Source organism: Caloenas nicobarica, chromosome Z (assembly GCF_036013445.1).
Source record: "Caloenas nicobarica isolate bCalNic1 chromosome Z, bCalNic1.hap1, whole genome shotgun sequence".
Taxonomy (NCBI): Eukaryota; Metazoa; Chordata; class Aves; order Columbiformes; family Columbidae; genus Caloenas; species Caloenas nicobarica.
In genome coordinates, this window is record NC_088284.1 from 73577220 (window position 1) to 73604142 (window position 26923).

The 26923-nt window shown below is 43.5% G+C and overlaps 1 protein-coding gene across 2 annotated transcripts in view; it reads right to left on the reverse strand.

Annotated features, from left to right (window-relative positions):
• Positions 1-125: 125 nt before the first annotated feature.
• Positions 126-26923, reverse strand: part of ECPAS (Ecm29 proteasome adaptor and scaffold) — a 72240-nt gene continuing 45442 nt past the window's right edge. For both annotated transcript variants that reach the window (XM_065655807.1, XM_065655806.1), the window contains exons 25-49: positions 26441-26586; positions 25264-25318; positions 24361-24475; positions 23021-23086; positions 22651-22768; positions 20664-20831; positions 19693-19772; positions 18817-18922; positions 17222-17269; positions 15214-15335; positions 13953-14103; positions 12928-12993; positions 10970-11059; positions 10400-10466; positions 9573-9664; positions 9381-9447; positions 8970-9161; positions 7821-8029; positions 7290-7333; positions 6573-6765; positions 5850-5994; positions 5125-5230; positions 4866-4954; positions 3736-3807; positions 126-2938 (exon numbers count right to left, since the gene is read on the reverse strand). In XM_065655807.1, coding sequence (XP_065511879.1) covers positions 2799-2938; positions 3736-3807; positions 4866-4954; positions 5125-5230; positions 5850-5994; positions 6573-6765; positions 7290-7333; positions 7821-8029; positions 8970-9161; positions 9381-9447; positions 9573-9664; positions 10400-10466; positions 10970-11059; positions 12928-12993; positions 13953-14103; positions 15214-15335; positions 17222-17269; positions 18817-18922; positions 19693-19772; positions 20664-20831; positions 22651-22768; positions 23021-23086; positions 24361-24475; positions 25264-25318; positions 26441-26586 — 2747 coding nt within the window. In that variant the 3' untranslated portion in view covers positions 126-2798. The remainder of the gene's footprint in view (positions 2939-3735; positions 3808-4865; positions 4955-5124; positions 5231-5849; positions 5995-6572; positions 6766-7289; positions 7334-7820; positions 8030-8969; positions 9162-9380; positions 9448-9572; positions 9665-10399; positions 10467-10969; positions 11060-12927; positions 12994-13952; positions 14104-15213; positions 15336-17221; positions 17270-18816; positions 18923-19692; positions 19773-20663; positions 20832-22650; positions 22769-23020; positions 23087-24360; positions 24476-25263; positions 25319-26440; positions 26587-26923) is intronic.

Sequence of the window (26923 nt, forward strand, 5' to 3'; positions counted from 1 at the left end):
AGTTTTGAACTTCTTCCTTTATTTCTCGAAGCTTCATTATTTAATTCTGTACTCTAAACATCAGAGCTAAGAGAAAATGCTGTAAAATACAGTGGGAGAAAAAACCACTACCAGTCACTTCAACGAACAGGTCATGCAGCTTTTATTTTTACCTTTTTGGTAAGCAGGAGGGTTTTCTTTCAGTCAGACCATTCACATACTTCGACAGTACAGATTGCAGTGAATTTGATGGAGATCTTGCAACATTAGAAAACTTTTCTCAATGTACATCCATTTAAGCAACAGCTTATAGGTCAATGTGAGTGCTAGAGTCAAGTCTGCCCACTGCACTCAGGTATACAAAGCATTGCAGCAGCACAAGAGATGCCCGTGCTGGGCAAAGTACAGTGTGTTTTATGTAGTGCAATCACTTTTAGAGGAAAAACTCTAGGAAGGCCACATCTATTTATTCATTTTATGTTTACAAATGCAAGGGGGGTAGGAATCAAACCTCTGACTGAATTAACTTTTGTACAGGTAGGTTTTGTGTATAGGCACGTGCTTTAGAGAGGAGCTCTGAATCTGTTCTGTAATCACCAGAAAGACATATTGCTTTGTGATTCAGAAAGTGTTATACCATCCCTAACATTCTTGGCCAGAGTTAATGATCCAGCTGTTTGTAGAGTTCCTAGAACACGCTCTTCCCTCTAGTGTAAATCCCCAATAGAGAAATTCAGGTTGCTATTCACAACGATTACAGTTATTCTACTTACAGTCATTTGACCATATTAGGCATTGCCTCTGAATACTCCAGTCCACAGTGAAAACTCGAACTACCAGAGAGGTGGAGACTCTTGCTTTTCTGTTACTGTCACTCACCAGTATGAAAAAAACCCCAAGTCAGACAATGAACTGCTACAGCAAAGCATCACTGGTAATATTCACCTAATACAAAAAAAAAAAGCACTCATGACACTACATGTCACGGTAAGCAAGGTTTTAAAGATACCGCAAAGTGATTTGCTCAGGAAAATTTTAAAATGTACACTGTGCTCGATAGTTCAAACTACACGTAAACAAAGAGCAGCTCCCTGCAACAAGGTGTAAATCAAAACATTATAGCACCAGCTCCCAGCACCAAGGAGTTGCCCACTGACCAGTCAGAGTGTACATTGCAATAGTGCTCGCTGAGGTTTCTGCTACACGAGAGCCACAGTGAGCAGCTCTGCCCATTTCTTGCTGACCATTTTCTGTGCAGGTCTGCACAAATTACATTCCTCTCTTCCCGTGGAGAGCAAGTCAGACGATGAGATGGTTACAGTACCAGAAAACACTGAATTGGAAATGGCACCTGAGGGAAAAGTAGGTACTGCATACCTGATTCTGAAGAAAAGGGCATGGAGGAAACGTGGCGTTATCTGAGCAATCCTCTCCCTAACAGATCAACTCTGAAAGGAGCTGCAGACTGTAAGAAAAGAAATGAGCCTTCCAATGCTGAAAGCCATGGACATTATATTGCCCACACTAGTGATTTTATTTCACCATCAGCAAAGCGTTTATCCCCAAAAAGCTGTACACGTACTGGTCAGATTATGGCGCAGTGCTAAATTTACATGATTAAAAGTCTGTTGCTATAGTGGTCTGGTTTGTCTTTTATCTGAGGAGGGCAAAAAAAGGAGACAGGCAGCATGGCCACATCACCATATAGCGATTTTACTCCACATTAATGCAGTTATAATCTTTCTTCATAAGTGCAAATTAAAAAGTAGTTGCTAGAAACCAGCATGACTTGGGCTGCTGAGAAATGACACGATTCAGTTTCTTACAAATATTGACAAGTCTAATTCATTACAGGTTTCCAAAGCAAGAACAGGGTTACGAACAGGAAGGGAATAAAACATTACCACTATTAAAAAAAAGTGTCATTGCAAACTTCAAACACTCTTCAAAAACATATCTAGAAAAGATTGTTTTCGTATTTTTTTTTTCCTGCAGCTGAGGAGTGTCCATGCAAAACAATTTTGAGAAGAGCAGTGTTCCATCTGGGCACCAACAAGGCGCAACTGTGTCCCACACAGCCCAGTAAAGTGCTCTCTTGTGCATCCTTTGAAGAAAAAAGTTCTCATTTAAAGTTCGGGAGGCCGAGGTTGCTAGAAGGCAGAGTCTCGGTCAATCCGTGTTGAGGTCAGAGAAGAAGGAAGGAGTGAAGTTAACAGTACTCTGCCTTTCACAGCTCACAGACAACAGCCTGCAAGGGAGGAGCAAGCAAGAGAAGCAGAGGTGGGTGGCAGATGAAACCCTGCCCTGGGAAGCCATCAGTGTATAACATGGGCTTCATCAGGAGAAGCATTTAATTCTTTCTAGATAGCAAACACTAGCTCTACTGCAGAGTCCCAAAGATTTACTGTTTACACACCAGGTAACAGATCTCCACACACAACATAAGTGAAAATCAAATATGCTTTTCACTTCCTGTACTGGTGGTTTTTCAACAATTCCTTTGATGGATGAAGGGGATCTGACTAACCTTTTGCCAATTTAAACTAAAAAAAATAAAAGTATCTTGCCCTCAACATTTTTCATGTTGCACACTTACTTACAAACATTCTAGGGCAGACTGTTAGAGGTATTTACTGATAAAACAACTAACCTTCAGCTTAAAAAAGTAAAAATAACATTAATGGGGAAAAGAATTTAAGGCATTTTTTATTTTGGCCAGGAATGATGCATGCTACACAGTAATCTTCATTTTCTCACTTGGTTTTCAGACCACTGCACTCTTTTGTTTTTGTTTTACATGGCACTTTGTGTTTTACAGCTTAGTCAAGATTTTCAAGTGTTTTCTTCAGCAAAAATGCTTTCTCTTGTAGCTCAGGTCTGCTATCTGATGCCATCGTAGACAACGAACGAATGAGGTGCTCTCTGCATTCTGGTGTCAGGCTTTCCCATTTTTGGGCTTCTGTGTAGATAAAAGACAGACACTGGTCATGAATACCAGAATGCAAAAAAAACCAAAAGCCCACCTCCATCCCCACACAGGCTGAGTGACTGCTTCAGCATTTCACTTGCAGGCCGTACTGCCCTTCCAGGAGGAGGCACATTCAACTGACACTCTGCTCATGTGCTGCCTCCTGCACAGGGAGTCATGCCTGTTTAGATTAGGCTTGACAGTCTAAGCCTCCAAGATGTGAAAACAAGGGCCTGAAGAACCAAATGTTTCCCACTTCACAATTGCTCCATGTAATGTAATAAGAATTTTGCTAGAATAAAGGAAACATGAAGTGCATAGCAGAAATCCAAAGGAAACATCGCTGCAGAACGACTGCAGACATGTATGACCTTGAGACCTAAGCAGACTCATTCTCTGAAGTTAATTCTGCAAGGCTTAAATGCTAAATTAACAATAAGGAATTAAACTTGGCACTGAAAGGGTAAAAAATAACTCTTCTACAGAAACAGGAGTTCCCCCTTCTATGGAGCTTGCACATAACACAGAACCAGACTAGACACTTAGACATTTTCCTTACCCAAGGAATATCCAACAGTCCTTTAGACCTTGTTTTTATTATCCACAGCTACCTCAAGCCCTCTCCAAGTTTCCCGAGTGATCAAGCACAGAACTCAAGTTCCAACTGCCCCAAAACCACCCAGTGCTGCAGGCAGAGGTAATGCCATCTCTCCAGGGTTCCTGGCCACACAGCCAGGTGCCTTCTTCACCCATCAGTGGCTCTCCCAGGTAGCAAGCAAAAGCCTCACCTTGCAGTTTGGTGAGCAGCAGTTGTATCACAGACAAAGCTTCTGTTCTTATGGACGTGTAGCTTTTGTTTTCTAAGGGATTTAAAAAAAAAACAAAGAAAAAATCCCACAACCACATTGAGAACCGCAGGCGCACTAACTGTACGAAGAGCAGCCACCACCGTGGTCTCTGGACCACTTGTTAGCAGAGCTCACTGTCCTCATTTGTGCTGGCAGTCTGCACTGCTCCCCAATTACACACATCTGAATGGCAGAAAGGGACCAGCCAGAGGCTGACAAGTCAATTAAACCTTGTACGTTGCCTGTGCTATTTACCAGAGCGCTACTGCTCCTCACACGTGTTGAAAGGGAGCAAGGCTGGCATAGGTACAATGTCATCACAGACAACTTCTGTGCATAAGAGACAGTTCCTTTGGTGAGCTGTATGGCTATAAATCATCCAAGTTTTAACAAGTAGCATTAAGTGAGGGTACATAAACCTTATGCCATCAAGCACAAGATGGTCACAAAAAGTTATTTGGTCTCCTGAGCTAAAATGTTGTAAAGGACTCGGTCCAGGAGCATTGATAGTTAAACTTTCCCCAAAGGTGTCTCTGGATTGGTAGCTAGCTATGAAGTAGGTGCTGCCTTTAGACATACCAGAAACAAGAGCTGCCTGCAGGTGTGAGGAGTTCATGGCACTGTTAGGGCCACAGGACAAGTGGGAACACTCACTTACCACAGTCATAAACAGTCCCCCGCCTGTCAACATTACACACGTAGCACTTATATCCCCAAGGGTGCCCTGTTCAGGGAGAGCACAAACTGCCTCAAAGCCAGGAGAAAATTGCTACATTTCCAATTTGCACTCCTAAGAGATTGCACAGGAGTCTGCTGTCTGGCTCTCCCTCTCCTTTCAAAGCTCTCTTGCATCAGAGGAATTAACTTCTCTGTACACGGCACCCTGCACAGTACTGTCTTCAACAGCTACTGCAAGATCAGAATTATTGTAGCACAGTGCAAGGAAGGACAAAATGTTATCTCTGACAGTTCGTGTTTATTCTGCACTTCCTCTACCAGCCAACCCCCACAGAAGGAATGTATTAACAAGAAATTAATCATCGACTGCAAACCAGGAAAAGTCCATTTACCTAAAGAATGTGTGATAGATGAACAGGTTTCCAACAGTATTTCTGTCAAAGCCACAGGATCTGAGTGCTCCTGATCAAACAGCATTAGCCTGTCAAATGCAAAAACACTGTCAAGACACTGGGAAAAACACTGCACCACTGGGACAGAAGTCTGCTCGACTTCTTCTGAGAATCCCGTGTTATCCTTAATTTCACTAAACAGTTTCAAGCAACAAAGAAAAGAAGCATCACCTAAGTGGATTGCAGAAAGGAGAATTACCCTTGAAAGTAAGCATTCATGGCTTGTAGCACTCCGAGCTGCACTTTCCATGTGCTGAGTTTCAGACGGTCACACATTAACTTGCAAAACTCTTGGCGATAGCAACCTACAGAAAAACAAGGATGTCGTGTTACCAGGAAGAGCGGCAGAAGGAAACACTTCGTGCTCTGTCTACCAGGTCTTCCTTGTGCTTTTCCTCAAGTGACAAGGGGCTAGTCACTGTGTATGACCAAGTCAACATCCTGCAGCAAGTGACCCTGAAAATCTTCTCCACATCAACACTTTCACTAATGAACACTGGAAGTTAAACAGCTGCATTACACATTCTGGCATGCCAATAAAAGCAACCTGTTTTTTTTTTTTCCCCAGATGTAACTAGTTCCTCCACCTTGTACCAGCATTGATGCAAACGTACATGTGAGCAGCAAAACCAGGCTGCTTTTGATTAGGCAAGTCACCTCAGGCATTCTGTGTGTCTCCACAGACACAACAGTTTGTTGAATTTAAGACAACAGTAAAGGAGTTTCTCCAAGGATGCACTACTCTGTGGGGAAGCTGTTGGGGCAGCTTTCTCACTGAAGATCTTGCAAATTGCAGGCAGGGAGATCCTGCATCTCCTCACAAGCCTCCCTGATCTCCACGTCCCTCCCTCTTCCCCGTTTTTGTTTTAATAGGAAATAGTTTGAGCTGAGAAAGTTCACCCCGCGCACCATTAGCTGACTTACACTGTGTCTCTGGGCTCCTTGGCCAGGCTTTGCCCAGGGTCTCGAAGGCACAGATCAGGGACTCCATCTGCACCTCTTTCTCCCTCATGTCCTCGTCCTCTTCTTCATGCTTTGGTAAACCCGTGCTCGCGCTCTCAAGAGAGTTCTGTGCAGGCCGAGGGGGAAGGTATGATGGACAGAGGGATGAGGATAGGACAGACACACACTTCAGTGCAATTGCCTTCCCCTGCAGTTTGTGCACACCAGTCTTTGTACCCTGTCAGTGCCCCCACATAGATGGAGCACTGGTCCCCCTGGCCACCGGTAGCCCTGGTGCTACCAGCAGCTTGCAGAAGTGCCCAGCAGGCTCCATGGCCTTGCACCCAAACATCTCCCTGTGCTACAGCAGTCCCACTTGCAGAGCTGCGAAACGCTGCAGATACTAAACAGAAGCACTCTGCACAGCTTCCCAGGAGTTCCCTGACGCCTGTAGAGCCGCCAGGAATTAACTTTTAATTCTGTATTGTGGCAATGCTGGACACCACAGGAAGCCCTTTGCACAGCTGGGCTAATTCAGAATTTGGGCAGCACAGATACAACCACCCCAGGGCTCGCCAGAGGTTTGGTATTGAGACTCAAGGATCTGGTTGAGTGTGGGGTTTGTACATAACAGCATCAGACCAACTGCCACCACTTGAGCGTTTTGTTTTGAAAGAGGGAAAACTCAAGAAGCTGAACTGTCACCTTCTTTATCATGGGAAAGACGATATCTGCCAGCTCCTGGAACCGGTCTTCCTGTGTTGCCTGCAGCAGCCCAGCCGCACAGCGCAGTGCCACCATCTTATACTTCAGGTTCTCTTTTCGACATTCTTTCAGGACAGCCTGGACAATATCATCGACGGTTGGCTGGCCAGGCACTGACTTCTGCAGCTCTGCACTGAAACACAAGGCACACAGAAACTATCAGACACATTAATTCCTCTCCAAACACCTCCCTTCCCACAGATAGGAAGCAATTCCAGGCACAAGGCTCCCTACCAACAGTTGTAACTGAAGTTACACTCTGGCGCTCTTCTTCCACTGTCTGTTCTGTTTTTCTTTCCTGTCTTTCCTCATATGCTTTCAATGTGCTTTCCTCCCCTCACTCGTCTACATCTTCCTCTCTTTTCCCTCAGTCTTTTCTTTCTTCTTAGCAATTCTGTCCTCTCAACATCCTCTTACTTGCCCTAAATCAACCATTTACCTCTGCAGGTCCCTCTCACTTGTCCCTCCCAGCTCTCATCAGTGACCTGTATATTGACAAGTGGAGTGGAGAAAGACTCCTCACATGCTGATGGTTGATCAGGAGGGTGTTCACAATTTTCTAGAGTCTCCTTAGCACCCAAGAGCAACAACACTGTGCAACAACCTCCTTTTTGAGATTCCAGATCCTGAGGGTACCACCTCTTTCAAGACACTTACTTGCATGCAGAGACGACACTGTCAATGGCCTTTAACAGCTCCTCCTGCAATGAGTAAAAGAGAAACCACTGAGAAATGCTGCACAGCCAAACGGCACCATCCTGCTGCACAGGAGAAACCTTTGTGCTCCGCTTCAAGAGGTAGTGGGGAAATACACCAATGACACCAGTCTAAAGAAGCAAAGTCTGTCTCTGGCCACTCCCACTGTAGAGGCTGCAGAGGACTTGGCTTTCCACCTGCACTGATCTGGCAGTGGAAGGGGCCTTGCAGTGCCACTGAGCACAAGCCAGTGCTCCTCAAGGACAGAATACGGTGCAGCAGAAGGAGTCTAAGTGGGACCACAACTCCTAAAGCAATCTGAACGCCACCTACTTATCTTCCCTGTCATTTTTGTATTGGCTACATGCAGGCCAAAAGGCAGATTCCCTAAGCCAGAGTTCCTACAGATGCTGCTCTGCAGCACAGAACATTGCATGTCCTGGCTCGAGGGCTGCATGCTGGTGCTCACAGCAATCCATGTTCCTTTCTTACCTTCCCAGTCCAAGTTCTCCCTGGCAGGCCTTGCAGCAGTGCGGAGAGCACTATTCCCAGGTGTGGTGGTACAAGGGAGCCCGTCTGTTTGGCAACTGATGCCATGGCAGCTGCTCCCTGGGATTTCATCTTCCAGGACTGGGACTGGAGAGCCTTCTGGGTAATGGTTATCAACTCCTGCATATACAGTCTGATGCCACCCTGAGTACCTGCATGTCAAACAGAGGAAAACTGTAATTTTGCCACAAAAGTAACAAAAATCTCATCTTATTAAAAAAAAAAAAAAGGCCATTACAGATTTATCTTTTTTTTGGTGATGAAACATATCAGCAAGGCCTACTTCAGGCAAAAGGGTGAAGAACTCCTCCCAGACAGACTGAAGATGGGTTCTGTTTTCAAGGTGCTTCCACAGAAAATCTTTAGCAAACATCCAGACAAAAAGCTCATCTCAGTCTTTCCATGTGGCAGACACTAGACAATGTGTTAGCTTGTTTCTAAGGAATGTAACTTTATTTTTGCAAGAACAGGTCACTGGGAAACATTTGTGCAGCTCCTTTCTGAAACTCCAGAAAAGTAATCTGGTGACTAAGGGACCAGCTCTGAAATCAGGTCAGAGAAGCAGCCTGCAAAACCATTTCACCGCGCATCCAGATCTTCCTCTACAGACAGAAAGCATGGCAAAATAGCCCTTCTATAGTGTAGATTAATTAATTGAAGGAAGTTAAAACCACATGCACGACCAGAGAAATCTCGAACCTGAGACACAAGCCAAAGTCCCCTGTAACTTCAGAGGGTGCAGCAGCCCAAAGTCTGGCATCAAGATTTCCAAAGACATCCAGCTATCTGCACCACAATCACAGCAATATTACAGTGGCATTCAGTGCCTCACAATCTTAAAATACTTCTCGTAACTATGTCTGTGTATCCCCAGCAATCAACATCTCTGTAATTATTTTAAATAGCCACGAAGAAGCTAACCTACTAACCTGAAGCTCATATGGGACATCTTTAGCAAGGAAGAAAATGGACAAAAGCTTCCTAAATCTCTTATCATCAGAACTCTGTATTTCCAAAATGGAATTCCAGAAAGCATGACATGGTTTGCCCCATGCCTACCAGAAAACTTTTACCAGTCTTAGCGTAACTTACCAGGCACATTTTCCTGCCAAATTTCAGTCCACAGTGCAGAATTCTCTTTCTCTCCTTTCTCTTCATCAGTAACCTCGTGCATGCCAAGAAAAGCCAATGGCAGCACGTGTTTGCCGTGGTTCTTCACTACATCTGGACTGTAGCGTCCCATAGCATGCACAGTTAAAGCACAGCCTGTTCTGTAAATTGGCTCTGAAGGAGAAAAACAGTCAATCACACATTATGACTGGGAAGGAGAATTTTCTTCTGTCGGCTTGGTCTGCTTCTTGGGAAGCAGAGGAATGCACAGTATTGTATAATGATGCAGGGGAATTATTCAGCCAAGCATCACAGTACAGAAATCATTCTTTCTATCACTAGGAACTTTTTCTGCTCTGTATTCTGTAACTGAACACCACAAAAGCAACATACCTTCCTTTTCCAAGTACCAACTGCTGAGTTTGTGCAGCAGCTTCTCAACACTACTGTCCCGGGCAGTCTGTAACATGGAAGAGACTCAAATCACTCAAACGCTTCAAGAAAAAACGACAGCAACAAAGCAAAAAACCAAAACCAAACAAAACAACAACAAAAAAATTAAAACCCTCTCAAACTCCAACTCACCCGGACTAGATGCCCCATAGCAAAGGCAAAAGACTTCTGTACCACGCTGTTGCGATCAGTCAGGCCACTAAGTAAAGCACTCATAAGTTTGCCTGTTGGAAGAGACTTTGCTTTATCAAAGTACCATGTTTTTATTGCTGCAGCAAGAATTACAATAGCCTGCATTTGATTAGATTGTCTGAATTTATACTTTTTTCCTCATCGCATGTTTGCAGGGTTATAGGTCTCTCTGGTCCTGGTGTTAAAACAAGCGCACAGCAGAACACAGCAAGGCTAAGCAGAAACTTGTGTTTTGCCAACCTCAGCCTGCACACCTTGACTGGTAACATTTCTGTGACGTGCACACCCCAGCTGATCATGCTTTCAGCTTTATTTCTGTTTTACAACAGAAACGTGACCCTTCTAGTATCAAATCACAATAAACTGTAAAGGGAAGATTAAGACCCAAGGAAGCAAAGGCCCCATTTATGGTTCTCCCACAGCCCAAGCTGAAGGAACAAGTGCTTATTGACAGTGATGCACTAACACCTGCATTGTTAGTCTGCTCCAACACAGTCTAGAAATATTCCCATCTGTTCCTGCTGAGCGCTAGTGAATTCCTTCAACTCCTTCCTCTGCCTCTTCCAATTTGATGAGGTATTTAACATCCCCGTGACCCACCCCCAGCATGCCAGTCTCACACACACAAGGCAACTTCAAACAGCTCTCTGAGGAAAATAAACACACAAATTCTTGTAATAAAATGAAGGGTCAATAGGGAGGAAATGCTACCTACAGGACAGCAACAAAAAGCACCTTTAAAATCTGACACTAGAAAGAAACCTCACCTGAATAAGGTGTTAAGTCCTGAGGACACTGTGTGGTTAATGACACAACTACACTGGCACAGCCTCCCTGGAAGATTGCAAGGGTAAACAAAGGTAAGGCAAAACAATGTTAGCCCCTGGTTATTACTGTTAATACTTGCTGCAGTGCTATATGCACTTGTATGACATGATATAGGGCCATTAAGCCTCTGCCCTGATAAGCCAAGGGTAGACGCAGAAGAACAGTTTGTAACAAATGAATGACGAGAATTGAATTAGGAAGTGAAAAAGCTACCAAGACCCACACTCAGGATCCATGGTCCTGAAAGATTTACAGCTATCAAGGACAACCTTCTGCACTCTAGTGTCACGGAGTACAATGGCCGTGTAGCCCAGGGGGGTGAAGGAAGCACACTTTCAGGAAATCACAGGTAAAGTAGGTGGGGTGTGACCCAGATGTCAAATGACTCCAGTATGAATGAGCTCAAGCTGTCACTTTAAAAGAGACAGTCAAAAGAACAGTATTTACACTGGCACTGCATTGTGTTCCCTTCTCCATTTCCAAATGAACTACTAAAATCCCAGACATACCTTTGTGCCAAGGCCTACTCCACTTTTGATCAGTTCACACAGCCGAGGAATCAGTTCACCCAGGACGGACACATCCAAATACTGCAAGCTCTAGAGGAAGGCAAGAGATGGGGATTAAAAAAATAGAAAAAGAAAAAAGAAAGATAACAGTGGCAGACTTAAACTGATCTAACTTCCAGCTGAGGCCTGCCCCAGCTCTGTGTGCTGGTCTTCAGCTGAATTCTGAGAGTTTGCCACACGGTGGTAAAAAGGCACCACAAAGTGCCTTCTACCACATACAGACTCTTTTGTCCTACTTTTATGCTAAGTTGACCCCACCAAAATTATCGTTTGCTGGAACTGACGCACTCCTGCACTCCAACTATTTAGAAAGCTGAAAGTAACAGACTAGCAAGGACTCGTTTTGGGGAGGGAAAGGGATGCAAAGGTTTGCACATCTTAGGACAAAACACAACATTCCCCCTCAACCATCTGAAACCCTGAAGCAGTAACATATCCAAACTAGAGAAAGAAATGAACCTACTCAAAGACATTCTTAAACTGGTCAAGACAAACAAGCAGAATAAACAACACAGAGGTACAAGAGGGTTTTTATTGGTATCATTTCTAATCTCCTATGCCTAAAACGCCACTGGGCAAAAGAGAAAGCCTCACGTTTCCAGCACTCTGTGTAGCACACTGTCTGCAGAAGGGAGATCCATCCTCTAGCAAATTCAAGAATCACATACTAACTTCAAGTAACCCTCTCTTGAGCTTCAGAAGTCAGATCTGCTGTCACTTCCCCCTTCTGCACTGGTATGGTGAAGGGAATAATCCATTATATCCCATCCAAGGATATAATCTCCCAGCCAGCCCCAGAATGTAGTGGAACAGAGAGAAGGTTGCTCATAAACCAAGACATCTCCATGTTACTCCAGGGAAGCTATACTGTCTCCCCCCTTTCCTAGGAAACCCCAGGCATCGACCAGGGCAGCATGGCTGTCCCCCAGGGCAGGCAGGCCTGGAGGAGAGACAGCAGCAGCTGCTGCAGCCTGCAGGGTGGCAACCAGGACACTTTTACACGGAGCCTTTCATCCCCAGTTGCTTTACATGCTATTTATAGAGATCGCTCCACCTGACACCAAAACGCAGCTCCACATGCTGTTCTGTACAGGAGGGCTTGCTGTTGTTACTTTTGCATAAGCGCAGGAAACAAAGAACAGCTCTGGTGTCTATGCTTCTCCTAAAACTTGCTCAGTGTTCACACTCCCTGCCTGCTCGCATGCTTCTGGCTGTGTGCAGTGCCCGAGCAGAAAAAAAGGGGCCTTTCTTTGGGAAAGGACAGGCTTTTACAGAGGGAAGAGAGTTCTGCCAAGACAGACTCTGCAGCATGGTGTCTGGGCATCAGCAACTTTCTCCAGCAGCAGGAACCTATGGTGCCAAACACCAGCTGCTGACAGTGCTTTCAGTGATATCAGCATTTTCTCTAAACCTCTCCACCACCAAAGCATCGGCAAGACCCAGGTAGGGATATCTAAGGCACCACAAGGCAATGGTTGGACAGCATCTGTGCCTTACTGACTACCATCAGTGGGAGGCCCAGCTGAGAAGGTGATTGTGCAATTGTGGGCCAGATATGAAGAGAACAGGCAGCTAGCATAATTCAGAACCAGCTGAGTCTCCATCCAAACAAAAGCACTTGAAAGACGCCCTCTTCATCAAAGCAGGCAGGTCTTCAGGTGGAGAAAAAAACCCATCTGGCTCCAAATGGAGCCAAGGTTGTTCACAAGTGATCTGAGTGGCAAGCTGTGGCAACAGAATGAAAGGAGTCAGTATGTGAAGAAAAAAGGGGACAGACATCCACATGGAAATGTGATGATAAAATGAATCCTGAAGGGGTATTCTGTAAAGCTCCCACTTTCATTCCTATTCTGCTACAATATACCTTACACTGGTACCATTCTGAACCAAGTACTTACCATGTTAATAGTTTCCATCATGGGAGACGACTTGACAGCACTAAGTCTGGCACTATCCATTGCAGTCTGAAAAGGAAAAAAACCCCAAATTTAGAGCAAACTCAATATAAAACAGTGGAAAGGGCAACATCAGCTATAATTCACTACCTTATAAACTCAAACCAATATCTATTTCAGATGCATACAGAACAAAACTAATTATGTTCACAGACTAGGAATGTGTCTCTTTCAGAAGCAGATGGGTGTTCTAGCTGGACTACAGCAGCTAAAGCATGCTGACATCAAGGAAATGTTTAAAAAAAAGGAAAAAATAAAAGAAGAAAAAGAAAGGAAGGAAAGAAATAAAAAGAAAGAAGAAAGAGAGAATGAAAGACGGAAAGAGAGAGGAAGAAAGAAAGTCTTACTCTGACCTATTGTTCATTCTTTCCTTGTTTGCAAAGGGCAGTTTGAACCCTTTCCCTCCTCACAATGAAATTAGCTAAATTTGCTTCTGAACAGTGGGTTTCAGTCAATTTCCCAGAAGACTCCTACTGATTAATATCGTTCTTTGAGAGAGGTTAAAGGACACAGTGCTGACAACATCCACCTCCAGCCCACAGTGCTATGGCACACCTTCTAATTTATGTTATAGGGAGTCCTGCAGTTAATCCTCTGGGAAAAGCAGCAGCAAAGTTTGACAGTACAGGTGCATTCCAGATAATTTTTACAGACTCTTTCTTCACCTATTTCACAGTTGTGTGTGGAAGTGAAGTAACATTTAAAAACAGTTGTTACTAAGATTGTTCTTCACTTTCTGAAATATGTGGCCTAGTGAATAAAAAAAAAAATCCAACCCTTCAAAAAAACCCCCATATTTGACCAGCCATATTCCAATGACCAAACATTTTTTAGCGATTTATTAGCTATTTCTCTTTGCATGTTTGAACACCTCTCAACCAAATCTGCTATTCTTCTGTTCATTAAATGAGCTTAATTCTTTTGTTATCTCTGTTCTATTGATACTTTCCCACTACAATTGCACTTACTTTCTCCTGATCTGTTGCACAAAGACTCAAATAATTGAGGACTTGAGGCTCCAGCACACTCAAGGATTCCAACAGGGCCGGGATAAGTTTTGGTGCATGAGGTTTCAGCATAGACCCAGCACTTTTACTGATCTTCACAAGAGTGTTAATGCTGGAAAAAGATCGAAAGGAAAGTCAACACACATATATAGCTGAAAAATCTCTCTGGTCTGCTCTAGTGCAGCATCAACAAAAAGGCCAATCTCAATCTCAGATACACCAATATAAATCTACCTGCAAATAAAAATCAGTGTATTTTTCTGCTTAAGCAAAATCATACTTTAGCCCTGAGCTTCCAACTGATGCTATGCTTTGCACAGACATTGCTTACTTTGGCCAGGGTATCACAAAGGGAATGCACAAAAAGGCAGTACTACAGACAAATGTATGAAGAAACAGCACATCTTCATCTTTTAAAGAAGCTCTGCACAAAGTCACTCCAGAGACATCCACTGTCTCTGTCCAAGAAAAAAACAAATTGCAATGATCTGTTCAAATCCTACTTGTCAGTTTCAGAATGACCTCATGTCTCAGGCTGCCTTTTGAAAAAGTGTTTTCATATCTTCAAAAGGGATGAAAACATTCAAAAATTATTCACTATAATTTGTTACGAGCTTTATAACCTTCCTGGATAATTATTTTTGCAAAGACCAGCTACAATCCAGGTCTGCATTTTCCAGCTTTTCTGTCCCTCAAGCAAATGAAGGAATAAACAAGGTCACAGAGTGACAGGCATATGAACTCCCTATACATCAAGGGACATTGAGCAATTACGTGACATAAAATGTATTTGAACAGTGTGACCAAATGCAGTTTCCTCTGGGATGTGAACTGTCATTACTGACAACCAGTCATGAAATAAGACCTGGCTGTTTCAAGAACTACCGTGGGATTTTTTGTTTACAAGCAGAAGGGGCATGCCAGTCCTGAAGGACAGCCTCAAGTGCAACAAACTGCTTGCAGATCAGTTTGCCAGCTGTACAGAGAGAAAAGAACCTCCTGCTGGGAATCAAATCTGGGCATTTGCGTACAGGCCAGATGCACCCAGAAGACAGGCAGAGTTCCCCAGGCTGCTTGTCTGAGCAAGGACTCGGCAGGAAGGCTGTTTTGAGGAGAAACTTGTCACTTCAAACACAACATTCAGCAACTCAGGTGGATAAGCTGGGTCTCTGGGACAAATCATGACCCAACCCCCAGGGAACTTACACAACACAGAACTAACCTGAGAGATCGGACTTCAGCAACTGTGCTTACGATTCCTTTGTCTAGCAGGCAGGGGAGCAACACAGCTATTGTCTTCTGACCTGTTGCTCCTTTAGAGGGATCACACATTTTTACACAGACCTGGGGACACATCAGAATCAGTGTTGCACAATGTACAAATCTCCTGCCCAGATTACATTAAACCACCTCCTCCATCAGACAGAAGAAGCCAACAGCAACCAGCGCAACTGCTCACGGTCAAACCCAGGCTCTGGTACACCTTCATTGTCCTCTCCAGGAGGTACTTATGCCCCAAGCCACATCCCTAAAAGGAGTTTCAGCTGCAGTCAGCTTCCAGAGAAGTCAAATTCAGAGCCCAGCAGGCCTTGATCTGCATCTGGGTGAAGAGACGGACCAAATCACCTCTCTGCTGAGGGACAGCCTATCTCAGCCACATGGATTCAACCACTCCGTGAGGCAGAGCAGCAAGTCCCAGAACACAACAGAACCTCCAATTGCAACAACGTTTTAGGACCAGATGACCACTTGTGCCACTGAAATGTCATGCTGCGTGCATTGAAAAATCTGTGATATCAAACACAGCTCTTAAGGTCTGTTTCCACTTCCACCAATGCAACTTTTTTAGAGAAATACCAAACAAAATATTAAGTAATACGTGCACTATTGGAGGAGCTGTTGACACTCTCAATGGCAGAGTGGCCCTGTGGAGGGATCTGGACAAATTGGAGAACTGGGCAATCACCAACCGCATGAAGTTCAACAAGGACAAGTGCCGGATTTTGCACCTGGGACACGGCAACCCTGGCCATACATACAGACTGGGGAATGAGATGCTGGAGAGCAGCTCCACAGAGAGAGATCTGGGGGTTCTGATTGAGGGCAAGTTGAACATGAGCCAACGGTGTCCCTGGCAGCCAAGAGGGACCGGTGTCCTGGGTGCACCCAGCACAGCATGGCCAGCCGGGCAGGGAGGGGATTGTCCCGCTCTGCTCTGCACTGGGGCGGCCTCACCTGGAGCACCGTGTGCAGGGCTGGGGACGCAGGGTAAAAAGGGTATAAAGCTGCTGGAGAGTGTCCAGAGGAGGGCCATGGAGTTGGTGAAAGGTTTAGAGCAGAAGTCGTATGAGAAGCGGCTAAAGTCACTTGGTTTGTTCAGCCTGGAGAAGAGGAGACTGAGAGGAGACCTCATGGCGGCTGCAGCTTCCGCACAAGGGGAGGAGGAGGGGCAGGCGCCGAACTCTGCTCTTTAGCAACCAATGACAGAAACCAAGGGAATGGCAGAAGATGTGCCAGGGGAGGTTCAGGTTGGACATCAGGAAAAGGTTCTTCACCCAGAGGGTGCTGGACACTGGAACAGGCTCCCCAGGGAGGTGTCACGGCCCCAAGCCGGACAGTGTTCAAGAAGAGACTGGACAACGTCCTCAGACACACGGTGTGACCTGTGGGGTTGTCCTGTGCAGGGACAGGAGTTGGATTCGACGATCCTTGTGGGTCCCTTCCAACTCAGGACGTTCTATGATAGTACGCCCAAAAAATCTTGTGTCAGTAACAGCACCAGAGAGGGAAGACCAGATTGGATTACTTTGTTTCACGCCAGTAAGGTTCCACTGGGCTCAGTCAACTACATCAGTTGTGCTTGGTCAGCTGTTGAAGTTACAGCAAGTTTCTTTAAATCTCACCCCCAAGTGGTGAACAAAAGGACATTAAAAAAAAAAAAAAAAGTTCATTTTATCCCTCTGTTGGTTGTATAGAACTTAACATCACATTATCCTCAAGCAGCAGAATGTCATCACCATCAACAAAAATACAGAAGATTATGTGGTCAAGCTTATTACGATTGCATTCTAGGGGACTGTTCTGTTTATCACAACTGCACCTTATACCAGAGATCTTTTCAAGACAACAGTCTATGATAAACAGGTCACTACTGCAGACACAATAGTAAATTATTACTTGACATCGAAACCACATGTCTCCTTGTGTAAATGACAAAATTAGAGTTTTACCTTGCTTAAAGTTTTTAGGGCCAGTTCTGCTGCCTTTCGCACAGTCTCCTAAAAAAAGAAGTCAACAATCCATTGTTACTATTTTAAAATATTCTATAGAATAATTCCTATTAACTGATAACGCTAGTACTGACAAGGCTATATTCATGACTAATACTTAATATAATATCTTTGAAAGAAATTTTGGCTTTTCTCCATCTGAGTATCTGGTCTACTTAATGACAAATACATTAATAATCCTGCCAGACACTCCCAGGTTCTCTGTGCTTCTGTTCAAATTTGTCTCTGTGATACTATTTCATTGGTCGTCATTTTCAAAACAAAAAATTTCCACAAAAGAAAAAAATGCCAAACGAACAATAAAACCCAACATCAACCCCCCCAAAAAACAAGGGAACCTTCTACTGCAAAAAGAAGTGCTTTGGGTTTGCTTTACTCCCTCCTCAGTATAATGCCTGTTGCTTAGTGATGTTTTATTCAACTAAATGTCTAGAACTAGAGAAAGATGGACAAAAAGCAAACAGTAAAATTAGTGCAGCTCTGGTGGCAGGTGACACCACCACCAAATGCCTTGATTACTTGCATTGATGAATTAAGCAGTATGTAGCAATATTCCTGGGTACCGAAACACAATCACTTGGACTGGTATTATCTTAGGGTGTTCTTGGAAAACACACAGCCTGCCACAAGTAGACCTTCCCAAGCCATTTTCCAGGAAAAATTCAAGAATTAGACCCTTCCCAGAAGGCAGTCTGCAGGCAGTTTCTCTATTTTGGAGGCTAATATGGCTCATCAGCACTCAGGCAAAACTGCTCAGTTGGGTTTGGTGCCCAGAAACACTTCTGAATACACACACACACAAATACACTTTGGAAAACAGCTCAGCCTTGCTTAAGCTTGAGCAGAGAAGTTGGGATCCAAGGGGAACACTGCTCAAACCTGGAAGGACCTGAGGACTCTGACTTCATATATGCAAGTCATTTAAGCACAGAAGCAGCCCAAAGTAAATGTTCCTATAATCAAGCATTAAGTAAATCCTTAGGAATTCTTTTATATCCAGAAAAAAAGTGCTGAACCATCAAGAATAAGGGCAGTAGGAATGACAACTAACACTTAAAAACACGAGAAACATACACCAAGAATTTCTAAGGTGGTGTGGAAATGTTAAATGCAAGGGGCCTGAATTTCTAGCCTGTTTAATACCTAAAACTCCCATTGGCTTAAACTTCTTAGACAATCTCTCTTAAATATTGACAACCAATGATAAGACATGGGGCAATGGGTACAAACTGGAACACAGGAGGTTCCATTTAAATTTGAGAAGAAACTTCTTCTCAGTGAGGGTGCCAGAGCACTGGAACAGGCTGCCCAGGGAGGTTGTGGAGTCTCATTCTCCGGAGACATTCAAACCCGCCTGGACACATTCCTGTGTAACCTCATCTGGGTGTTCCTGCTCCAGCACGGGGATTAGACTAGATGATCTTTTGGGGTCCCTTCCAATCCCTAACATCCTGTGATTCTGTGTGTGAAACATCTCAGACTTTGATTACTGTACTTTCTGTTGAAGATTCTGGATCAGTTATCAGTTCCATTACCTTAATGTCATCTTGCACTCTGAACAGGATTTCCCAGATCTCTGGCAGCTTGTCTATAATGTCATCCAAAGGTCTTCCTCTTAGTAAGTCATTCAGTGCCAGACAGCTGCAAAGAAGGAATTTTATTCACATGGTGTACTTATCTGATAGAGGTGTACATACAGATATGTTTCTAAATATAAGAAAGTGGTTTAAAAAAATGAGAACTACTGCACGTTCCTTTTTTTCCCCAAACCCTACTCTACATTGTCAGAAGAATATCTCCTTTAGGATGGAAAAAAACATTCAGCCAGTTGGGTGAAATCTGAAACAGGTGACAGACAGCAAGTGAGAAAGGCTGCTGTAGTGAAAATTGCTATTGCAAACATTCTAGTCATGAAATTGCTTCAGATTTATTTTCTGTAAGTATAGGATAAGAACAAAACAAAATGGTCTAAAGACTGGAATTGAAATTAAAATGGAAGTTTTCAATACAGCATAACTGCAAACCATTATAAACAAAAAGCAGTTTATTAAAAATGCTATACCGACTGGCATCCTGCTGCCAAGTACGTATATCGACAGACTGCCAATACTTTCTAGCATTAAGCAATATTTAAGGTTCAAGGATAGGCAAGAGCTTCGTGATCAGAAAACTCCTCCCTCAGAGAATGTTGCTCAGTATCACGCTCAAGCTACATGCCATAAAAAAATTCAGGTTAAATGAAGCAAATAGTTTCAAGATTGAGTCACACTTCAAGTGCAGACTACATGCCTGGGCTCTATCCTGATGAAAGGATGTGTCTTCTTTCCCCTCTCAACTTCTTCAGGTTAACAAGTTTATGGTGAAGAATGGAAGAGAGTTCAAAGAAAATATGTTACTTTTCCTAGCAATACCTGGATTCTCTGATCCTCCAAAGACTGCTGGTTAGGTTACTGATCAAATCGTCAAGAATCTCCTTCATGTACTTATCAACCTATTTTTAAAAAAAGGAGAAATCATGAAACAACCACAAACCATAAATCCTTTTTCTGTACTCCGAAAAAAAAAAAAATAAGGTTCTTTTGGACAATACAGCCTGCTTTCAGACACAGCAGATGGACTAATGCTTGCCAGAGCTGACCCCACACAAACCTACTCTGCTTTAGGCACGCCTTTCTCTGCACCACTTCATGGCTTAATGCTGTTACAAGAGACGACAAAAAAAATAGGAAGGTCCCTCCATCCTTTATCAGCTGAACTGTTTGTATGCAGCACTAAATGTATATTTACTGGAGAAGCATTTTTGCTTTGATAAGGGATCAGAGTGAATGACTTCACATGTTAACATCAGATTTGCTAGGAGAAAAGATTTGCAAACCCAGTTCCAGGACTTGCAAAGTCAGAGCAAGTGCACCTCATTAAAATCACTTATTCCTGAAACTTGTCTGGGAGGAGTTATCCTCAAACTGACAGAACAGTCTCTTCCCATGGGTTTCCTCCCACTTAAAAACTGAGGAACAATATTCGGATGCTCTTGCTCTAGGAAGGGCATCTTGAGTCACCAGGATTCCTGAAGAGCTTTCTCTTAAGCAATATTAAAGCAATATCAAAGTGTGGAAAGACTCCACGTAAAGTAAATCATACACTCTAATGCAGGCCACACAAACAAGGTCTGCAATATCCTTTCACATGTAAGAGGCAGTGGAAAAACCCCTGCGCATCCTCCAGCTCATCCCTAGATTCAAGCCCCTCTTTCTCTGTAGGACAATACCCCTCCCCTTTTTGCACAGGCCCTCCTTCACAAGATGCATCTGTCCCATGATGAATGCTGAGATGCCACTGGCTAGCAGCAAACCCACCACCCTGCACTTCGCTGCTCACTCACCATTGACTTGTCGGTGACCAAGGCGTTCCAAATGCTGGTCATTGCCTGTCGAATGCCCAGGTTGGGGTCAAACTGGTAACGGTAGAGCCGGGGAAGAAGCTGGGGCAAAAATGGAGCCAGCTGCTCTCCAGCCTTGGCAGCTATCACATTGAAACCAAAAGCTGCTCCCTGAAATGATGACAAAAGAGTATTTGTTGAAATAATCTGCACACTCACTCAGTTACTGCTCCTGGGCACACCACAGTCTGTGGCAAAATTGACCGACAGTTTAGACTCAAACCAAATCAAAAGGACTTGAATGGTACCAGAATCAGCTCCTCATCAGTGGTGCAGTACCACAGTGATATCAAGCTTACAATCACAATCAGCAGACAACACAATACTTCAAAACTTCCTTTTCTCCAGCCTTCATTTCAAGATACCAATTGATCCCATTTGCAAAAGTGGTGGTAGAGAATTAAAACTATCAAGATGTTGGTATGTTCTTCCAAAAGAGATTCTTTCCCTGAAAAACTGGTGAGGATGGGCCACTGCTTCCCTAAAACTCTGCTGCATTTAGAAAAATTAGAATAACTTAGGAACTGAAAAACTAAAAATAAAACAACTCTACAACCTGAAATTTCTGAGGATTATCATTTTGCATTTGTCCATATTTACTTTAAACTGAAGTATTCTGCCATACTCTTTTCTTTCTTCAAACACTGTCAGTTCCACTGTCAGCTCTAACACAGGGGAACCGCTGCTCACCCATGAAGTCCCATGGGATCTGGCAGGACAGCCCAGAAAGAAATTGCTCCATATAGGCAGTGCAGTGACTGCCTCTAATAACTTCATGTTTGCTGACTTGCACTGTCAAAAGCTGCCACTCAAAACCCCACACTAGGAATTGCACAGGATAGGATGTGCTGTCCGGATTAGTCTAGAAAAGGAAGAGTAATAAAGACAAACTCTCGGTTAGGACCACTGCCGTGAGGACCAAGAGGTTACAGAAAGTCTAAGGAAAACGGAGGCATCATCTGCAAGGCCTTGAGCAGCTTGCTCTGCCTAGCTCTTGTGCAGACCTTTGGGGCTCAGACTTCCAGATGTCCTCTCTAATTTAAATGATTCTGCAATTTTCTCAAGTCAATGCTCAGCCCACAGTTGCTGAGTGGATTTTCTTGACCTATCCTGGCTGGTGAAATTCCAGAAGGGCCAAGAACTTAATTACACTCCTGTGCTTCAGAAATCCCAGTGCAAAGTGAAGGAAGTCTTGAGAGACATGCTGTCTTGTCAAACTCAAAAGGTGCAATACAGAAGAGGCTGCTGCTGGATCTTCTTTACAAAATGTGCTCTGCCTGCTCCCAGGGACAAAACAAGTTATTCCACGCTTAGGTAAAGCCAGTGAAAAAGTCCCCAAGTTAAAGCTCTGAAATGTATACTTAAAGCTTGAAACTTACGATGCTATCTTTTTTGCAGGAAGTGGGTCCAGTAGTATTTTGGCTTTGCTAGGGGTTCCAGTAGCTTTAAAATATCAAGACTTGAGTTAAAAAGGATACTTCTGACAGCAGTGATTAAACTAGTGTATTGTCAACAGGCTTTTTAGTGACTTGTTGCTGAATATTTTTTTGCTCTGCCTTTTTACATCACAAAGGTCACTTTCTTTGGCATTTTAAGATTCATTCAGTTTTGAAAATATGATCTCACTGCTTGAGCACATCAAGATCTGGCCTCTACACACACTCAAAAGTAAAACGAAGGGATCAAAATTGATTCAGCAGTGAATGTAGGATGATATCAACGCTGTGATACCAATGCTTTATTATAAGAATTTTGAGTAATCCTGAATTTGTTTCTCAGACTGGTAAGTTTGTGTTGGACCTGACACCAAGGCATCAACAACTGCCTTCCACATGTACTTATCCATAGACCATACAACCAGAGCTAGGAACATAAAGTTATTGTTTCCAGAGTTCACAGTGGGAATGGAAGTATGAAAGCAGTGAATTACCTTCCGAGAATTCCACATGGCATGATGGTTGGCCAGATTCATGAATTTGTACACCAGGTCTGGTTGATTGAGATCACTAGCCAGTGAACAAAGCTCCTTGTAGGTAGAAAGACCTTGACTTTAGAAAGCAGAAGGGAAATCAGTGTCACTATTTTTAGCTACATAAATCTCATAACAGCTAAAGCTATAGTCAAATCACAGCCTAAAGCAGACAGAGAGAAGTGAACACCCTGTCTGTACTGCAAGAAAACAGCAATGGTAACTTAGAGAACAAGAAGGAACAAAAAGCTCAAGAAGCAGATTTATAAGCAAGGGAATACTGTTTCAGCACTAATTGTGTGTCTGTCACTGAGACTGTCAGTAAACTCACCCATCTGGGGTTTTGCTCAGGCCACCCTGAAACACCACAGTTTCTCCAGTCATCTCATGTTTGGCTCTGGTAGAAAAGAGATCCAGTATTAGCTTTACCAAACTCTACCCTTGAATGGACTGCATGCTATAGAACAAGTCAATTTGTTTTGTTTTATTAACTCAGTAGTTTCCCATTCTTTCAGTTCCAATGCCACAAAAACCACACTGGTGTGCAATGCCACACACACTGCAAGGAATCTCGTTAACCTGTATCTTATCAATGCTTACAAATATCTCCAGGGTGGGTGTCAAGAAGATGGGACCAGACTCCTTTCAGTGGTGCCCAACGACAGGATGAGGGGCAACGGGCACAGACAAAAGCAAAGGAGGTTCCATCTGAATATGAGGAGAAACTTCTTTACTTTCGGGGTGCCAGAGCCCTGGAACAGGCTGCCCAGAGAGGTTGTGGAGTCTCCTTCTCTGGAGACATTCAAACCCGCCTGGGCACATTCCTGTGTGATCTGCTCTGGTGAACCTGCCTTAGCAGGTGGGTTGGACTAGATGATCTCCAGAGGTCCCTTCCAACCCCAACCACGCTGTGATTCTCTTAAGGAGATGCTGCAGAAAAGTGAGGGGTTTGCTGTGCAGTCAAAAGGTAAGAAGTCAAAACACTGAATAATGCTTTTATCTCTGCCCAGACACTTGCCATATAATGGGCAGCAAATCTCTACTCAAAATGAAAAAAATCCCATTTCCATTCAGCTAATTTGTTTCTGTTTACACCACTGGATCCCCATACTCCCAGCTTGGGGTTTTGTCATTCACAGTGGTCACACCCACAGCAGGTTAGACAGGACTGGGCTGCAGAAGAACATTGCCAGCCTAACCAACATGATCAGTAGCCAGGAGTCCTTTAAGACCAGCATTTTTTGCACTAAGGCTGAAAAGTGACCATTAACAACACTTTCTCAGCAAAAGGTACAGTTCAGGCAGAAGCAAATCCTCACTTCTGCAACGTTCACATTGTTCAGAGTTGCTGCAAGAGGTTATTGTCCTTGGCAATTACACAATTCAGCAAGCAGGAAATCTAACCAAACCCCAACTGATTCAAACTGCTTGAATCAGGACTGAATAATATATTGACGCTTTTTTGAATGGAACAAAACTGGAACAACTTCAGTCACAACAAACTCTAAGTCGCATTAAGAAATGTTACAGTTTGACCTGCTGGCAAAACATGGACACTGGCTTGCCCTTGGCTACAAAACATTTCTTCCCACAAACAAGAAATGCACATTTTTGTTCCCATCAGACCCATAGCTCAGAGCACTCTTGCGCTGTGTTCTGAGCTGACTGTACCTTTTCCCGTGCATAAGGGTATCAACAAGTGTGGTGACTAGCTCTTGCTGATCCTGTTCACTTCCTAGTTCATATATCAGCCCAAGACCTTTTGAAGCAACATCTTGACTAAGCTCTGCAAGACATTTTACAAAGTAAAATTAAAGATAACCACGTAAATAAGTAATACACTAATTTCAAAAATAAGATTCAACCAAAAGCATGATGTAGCAAACAGAGCTCTGTGTTGCACTTCACAGCTCTCCATTTTAGAGCAGATTTACTCTGGCAAGGCACAAGCTTTGCATTTTGAAGTAGCAATTTGTTCTGAAGGCATGTCCCACATCAAATTAGGTGACATCTTCATGTTAATATTGTCACTGCAAGTTTCTAAAATAGCAGAGAGAGTTCCAAGAGCCTTAAGTATCCTGACACACTGCTGGCCCCTGAAGCCCAGCGAAGTTAATGGTAATACTGTCTTCAACCTCAGTGAGCTTCAGATAGGCTGCCGTATGCTGCCCCTTCCACTAGCTGCCATGGGCAGACCTACAAGCCAAAATCTACTAGCTTAAAGAGGGCTTAGTGTTCCTGTCCGTGCAGAACGCTGTGATATGCATCCTGCAGCCCAAAGCAGAGCAGAAGTAGCACCACTGAACAGTTTCTGTTATTATAGTCTGAAAGGGCAAGTGCAGAAAAAGATTTGTGTTTGGTTAGCAAACCACTGAAAAACGTTGTGCTTCTCATCTCTGCATGTGAAGCCTAGAAATAATTCCTATTAGGTCAGGAATGGGATGTTTCTCACAGTCACCTGTTAATGCTGACTGACAGAGAGGGTGTAGGTGACTTTCTGCATGCTCCAAGATTCCCTCCCATCTGTTAAAAGCCCACCAAAAGACAAAATTCTTAAGATGTGATAGTACTTACCATCACTATCTGACAGAATTGAAACAAATGCACTTTGAATATCCTTGAGATGAGACTGTAAGATGAGAAAAAAAGGCATTATTTTTATCTCAGGTTTTGGATCCTTTGTCTGGTCTCAAGGAAAGTTCCTAACAGATAAAGAGGCCATTTTATCAATGAGGTTGCCTAGCTGAGCTACACTTATGACAATAACTGTCCTCCTTTCCATACAGGTAAGCAGCAGCCTGACTGACATTCACAGAAGAAAACAGCTATTTGTCCAGCACCTTTTTACAGTTACCATGCCATTAGTAAGCCACATATTTTATTTTCCTTGCCTAATACATGGCAATAAGGCACCATAAACCTGGCTGGCTGTCAGATGGGGCTACCCTCTGTGTGAGGGTGTCTTTTCTTCATCCCCACACTAGTGGATTTTGTCACTTTCCACAACATGCACTGTTTAGGCAAGTGTAATATGTGGCAAGGTTTTACACGCAACAAACAGATAAACATTTGCAAAGCACCTATTGTCCCAAAGTTCTTCATCATTACCTGGAGAGCACAAAATGGTTGCATGGGACCCTGACAGTCTGTAGCACCTCTAAGCAGAGAGAGGACATTTTGGTTGGAAATGCTTTATTAAGTCCTTGTACAGGACCTTTCATATTCTCTTATTGGAGAGAAGCACCATAAATATAAGGTTTTCATCAAAGCACACAAAAAATACACAGTACAAGAAGCACATCCGAACTGCTTCTAGGTACCAAAGTTGTGACCAACTGTAAAACAAATGAGTCCAGGAACTCCATTTAGTTCTCCCCCTTCTTCCCCTCCTAGACCTCCTTTCAATACTTTCCAAAAATAAATCCTAAAAACTATACAGACATCAACCTCTTCTTCCCAAGGGAAGATGTACTGCTACTTCATCTCACAACAGCTACTTAAACTAAGCACAGGCTGACTTGCGTGCAAGTCAGATGTTTATAAAGGTGCTAAACAGCCTCATTTGTCTGTCAGTTAGTATGTTGCCCTAGTAACAAAAGATAAGACACATCTCAAAAAGACCTCAATAAGGACTGCAGCAGCACTGGGGGAGAAGAGGCAATGCAAGTGAAGGAGAAGGAAGGGACAGAAAAGAGTTGAGAAGCAAAAACAGAGACAATGAGTTAGTGTTAAGAAAGGGCATATTTCTTACCTTAATTGCTTTATGTGTGCTCAGCTTCTTCACCATTGACAGAAGCCAGATGCAAGCTGCCTGCCTAACGTGTGGGTTGGGGCTGATAATGTGCTTGTTCAAAATAAGGTCTAGGACCCAGGGAACCACATCATTCACTTTCAAATCTACATGAAAGCAAGAAAGAAAGAAATGGGGAGGGAGCTTTGTGAATCAGCCACATCCCATTCAATTTCAATTTCAATATAATGTGCAGTGGTAATAAAAAACCTAATCAGCCCATGAGTACTCAAGTGACGCCTTAATCTCTGCTTATTCAGGAAAAGCCTTCACTGGAGTCACTGTGAAAGTATTTCTCCTAATAGAAACATTGAGCAGAGTCCTCCTAACCCTTCATGAAACTCTTTCAGACCCTGTGGCCAAAAAGAGATACCACTCATACTGCATAAGATTCAGTACACTACTTTTTTTTGCTAAGACTAAAAATTTCTGGAACAACAGCAG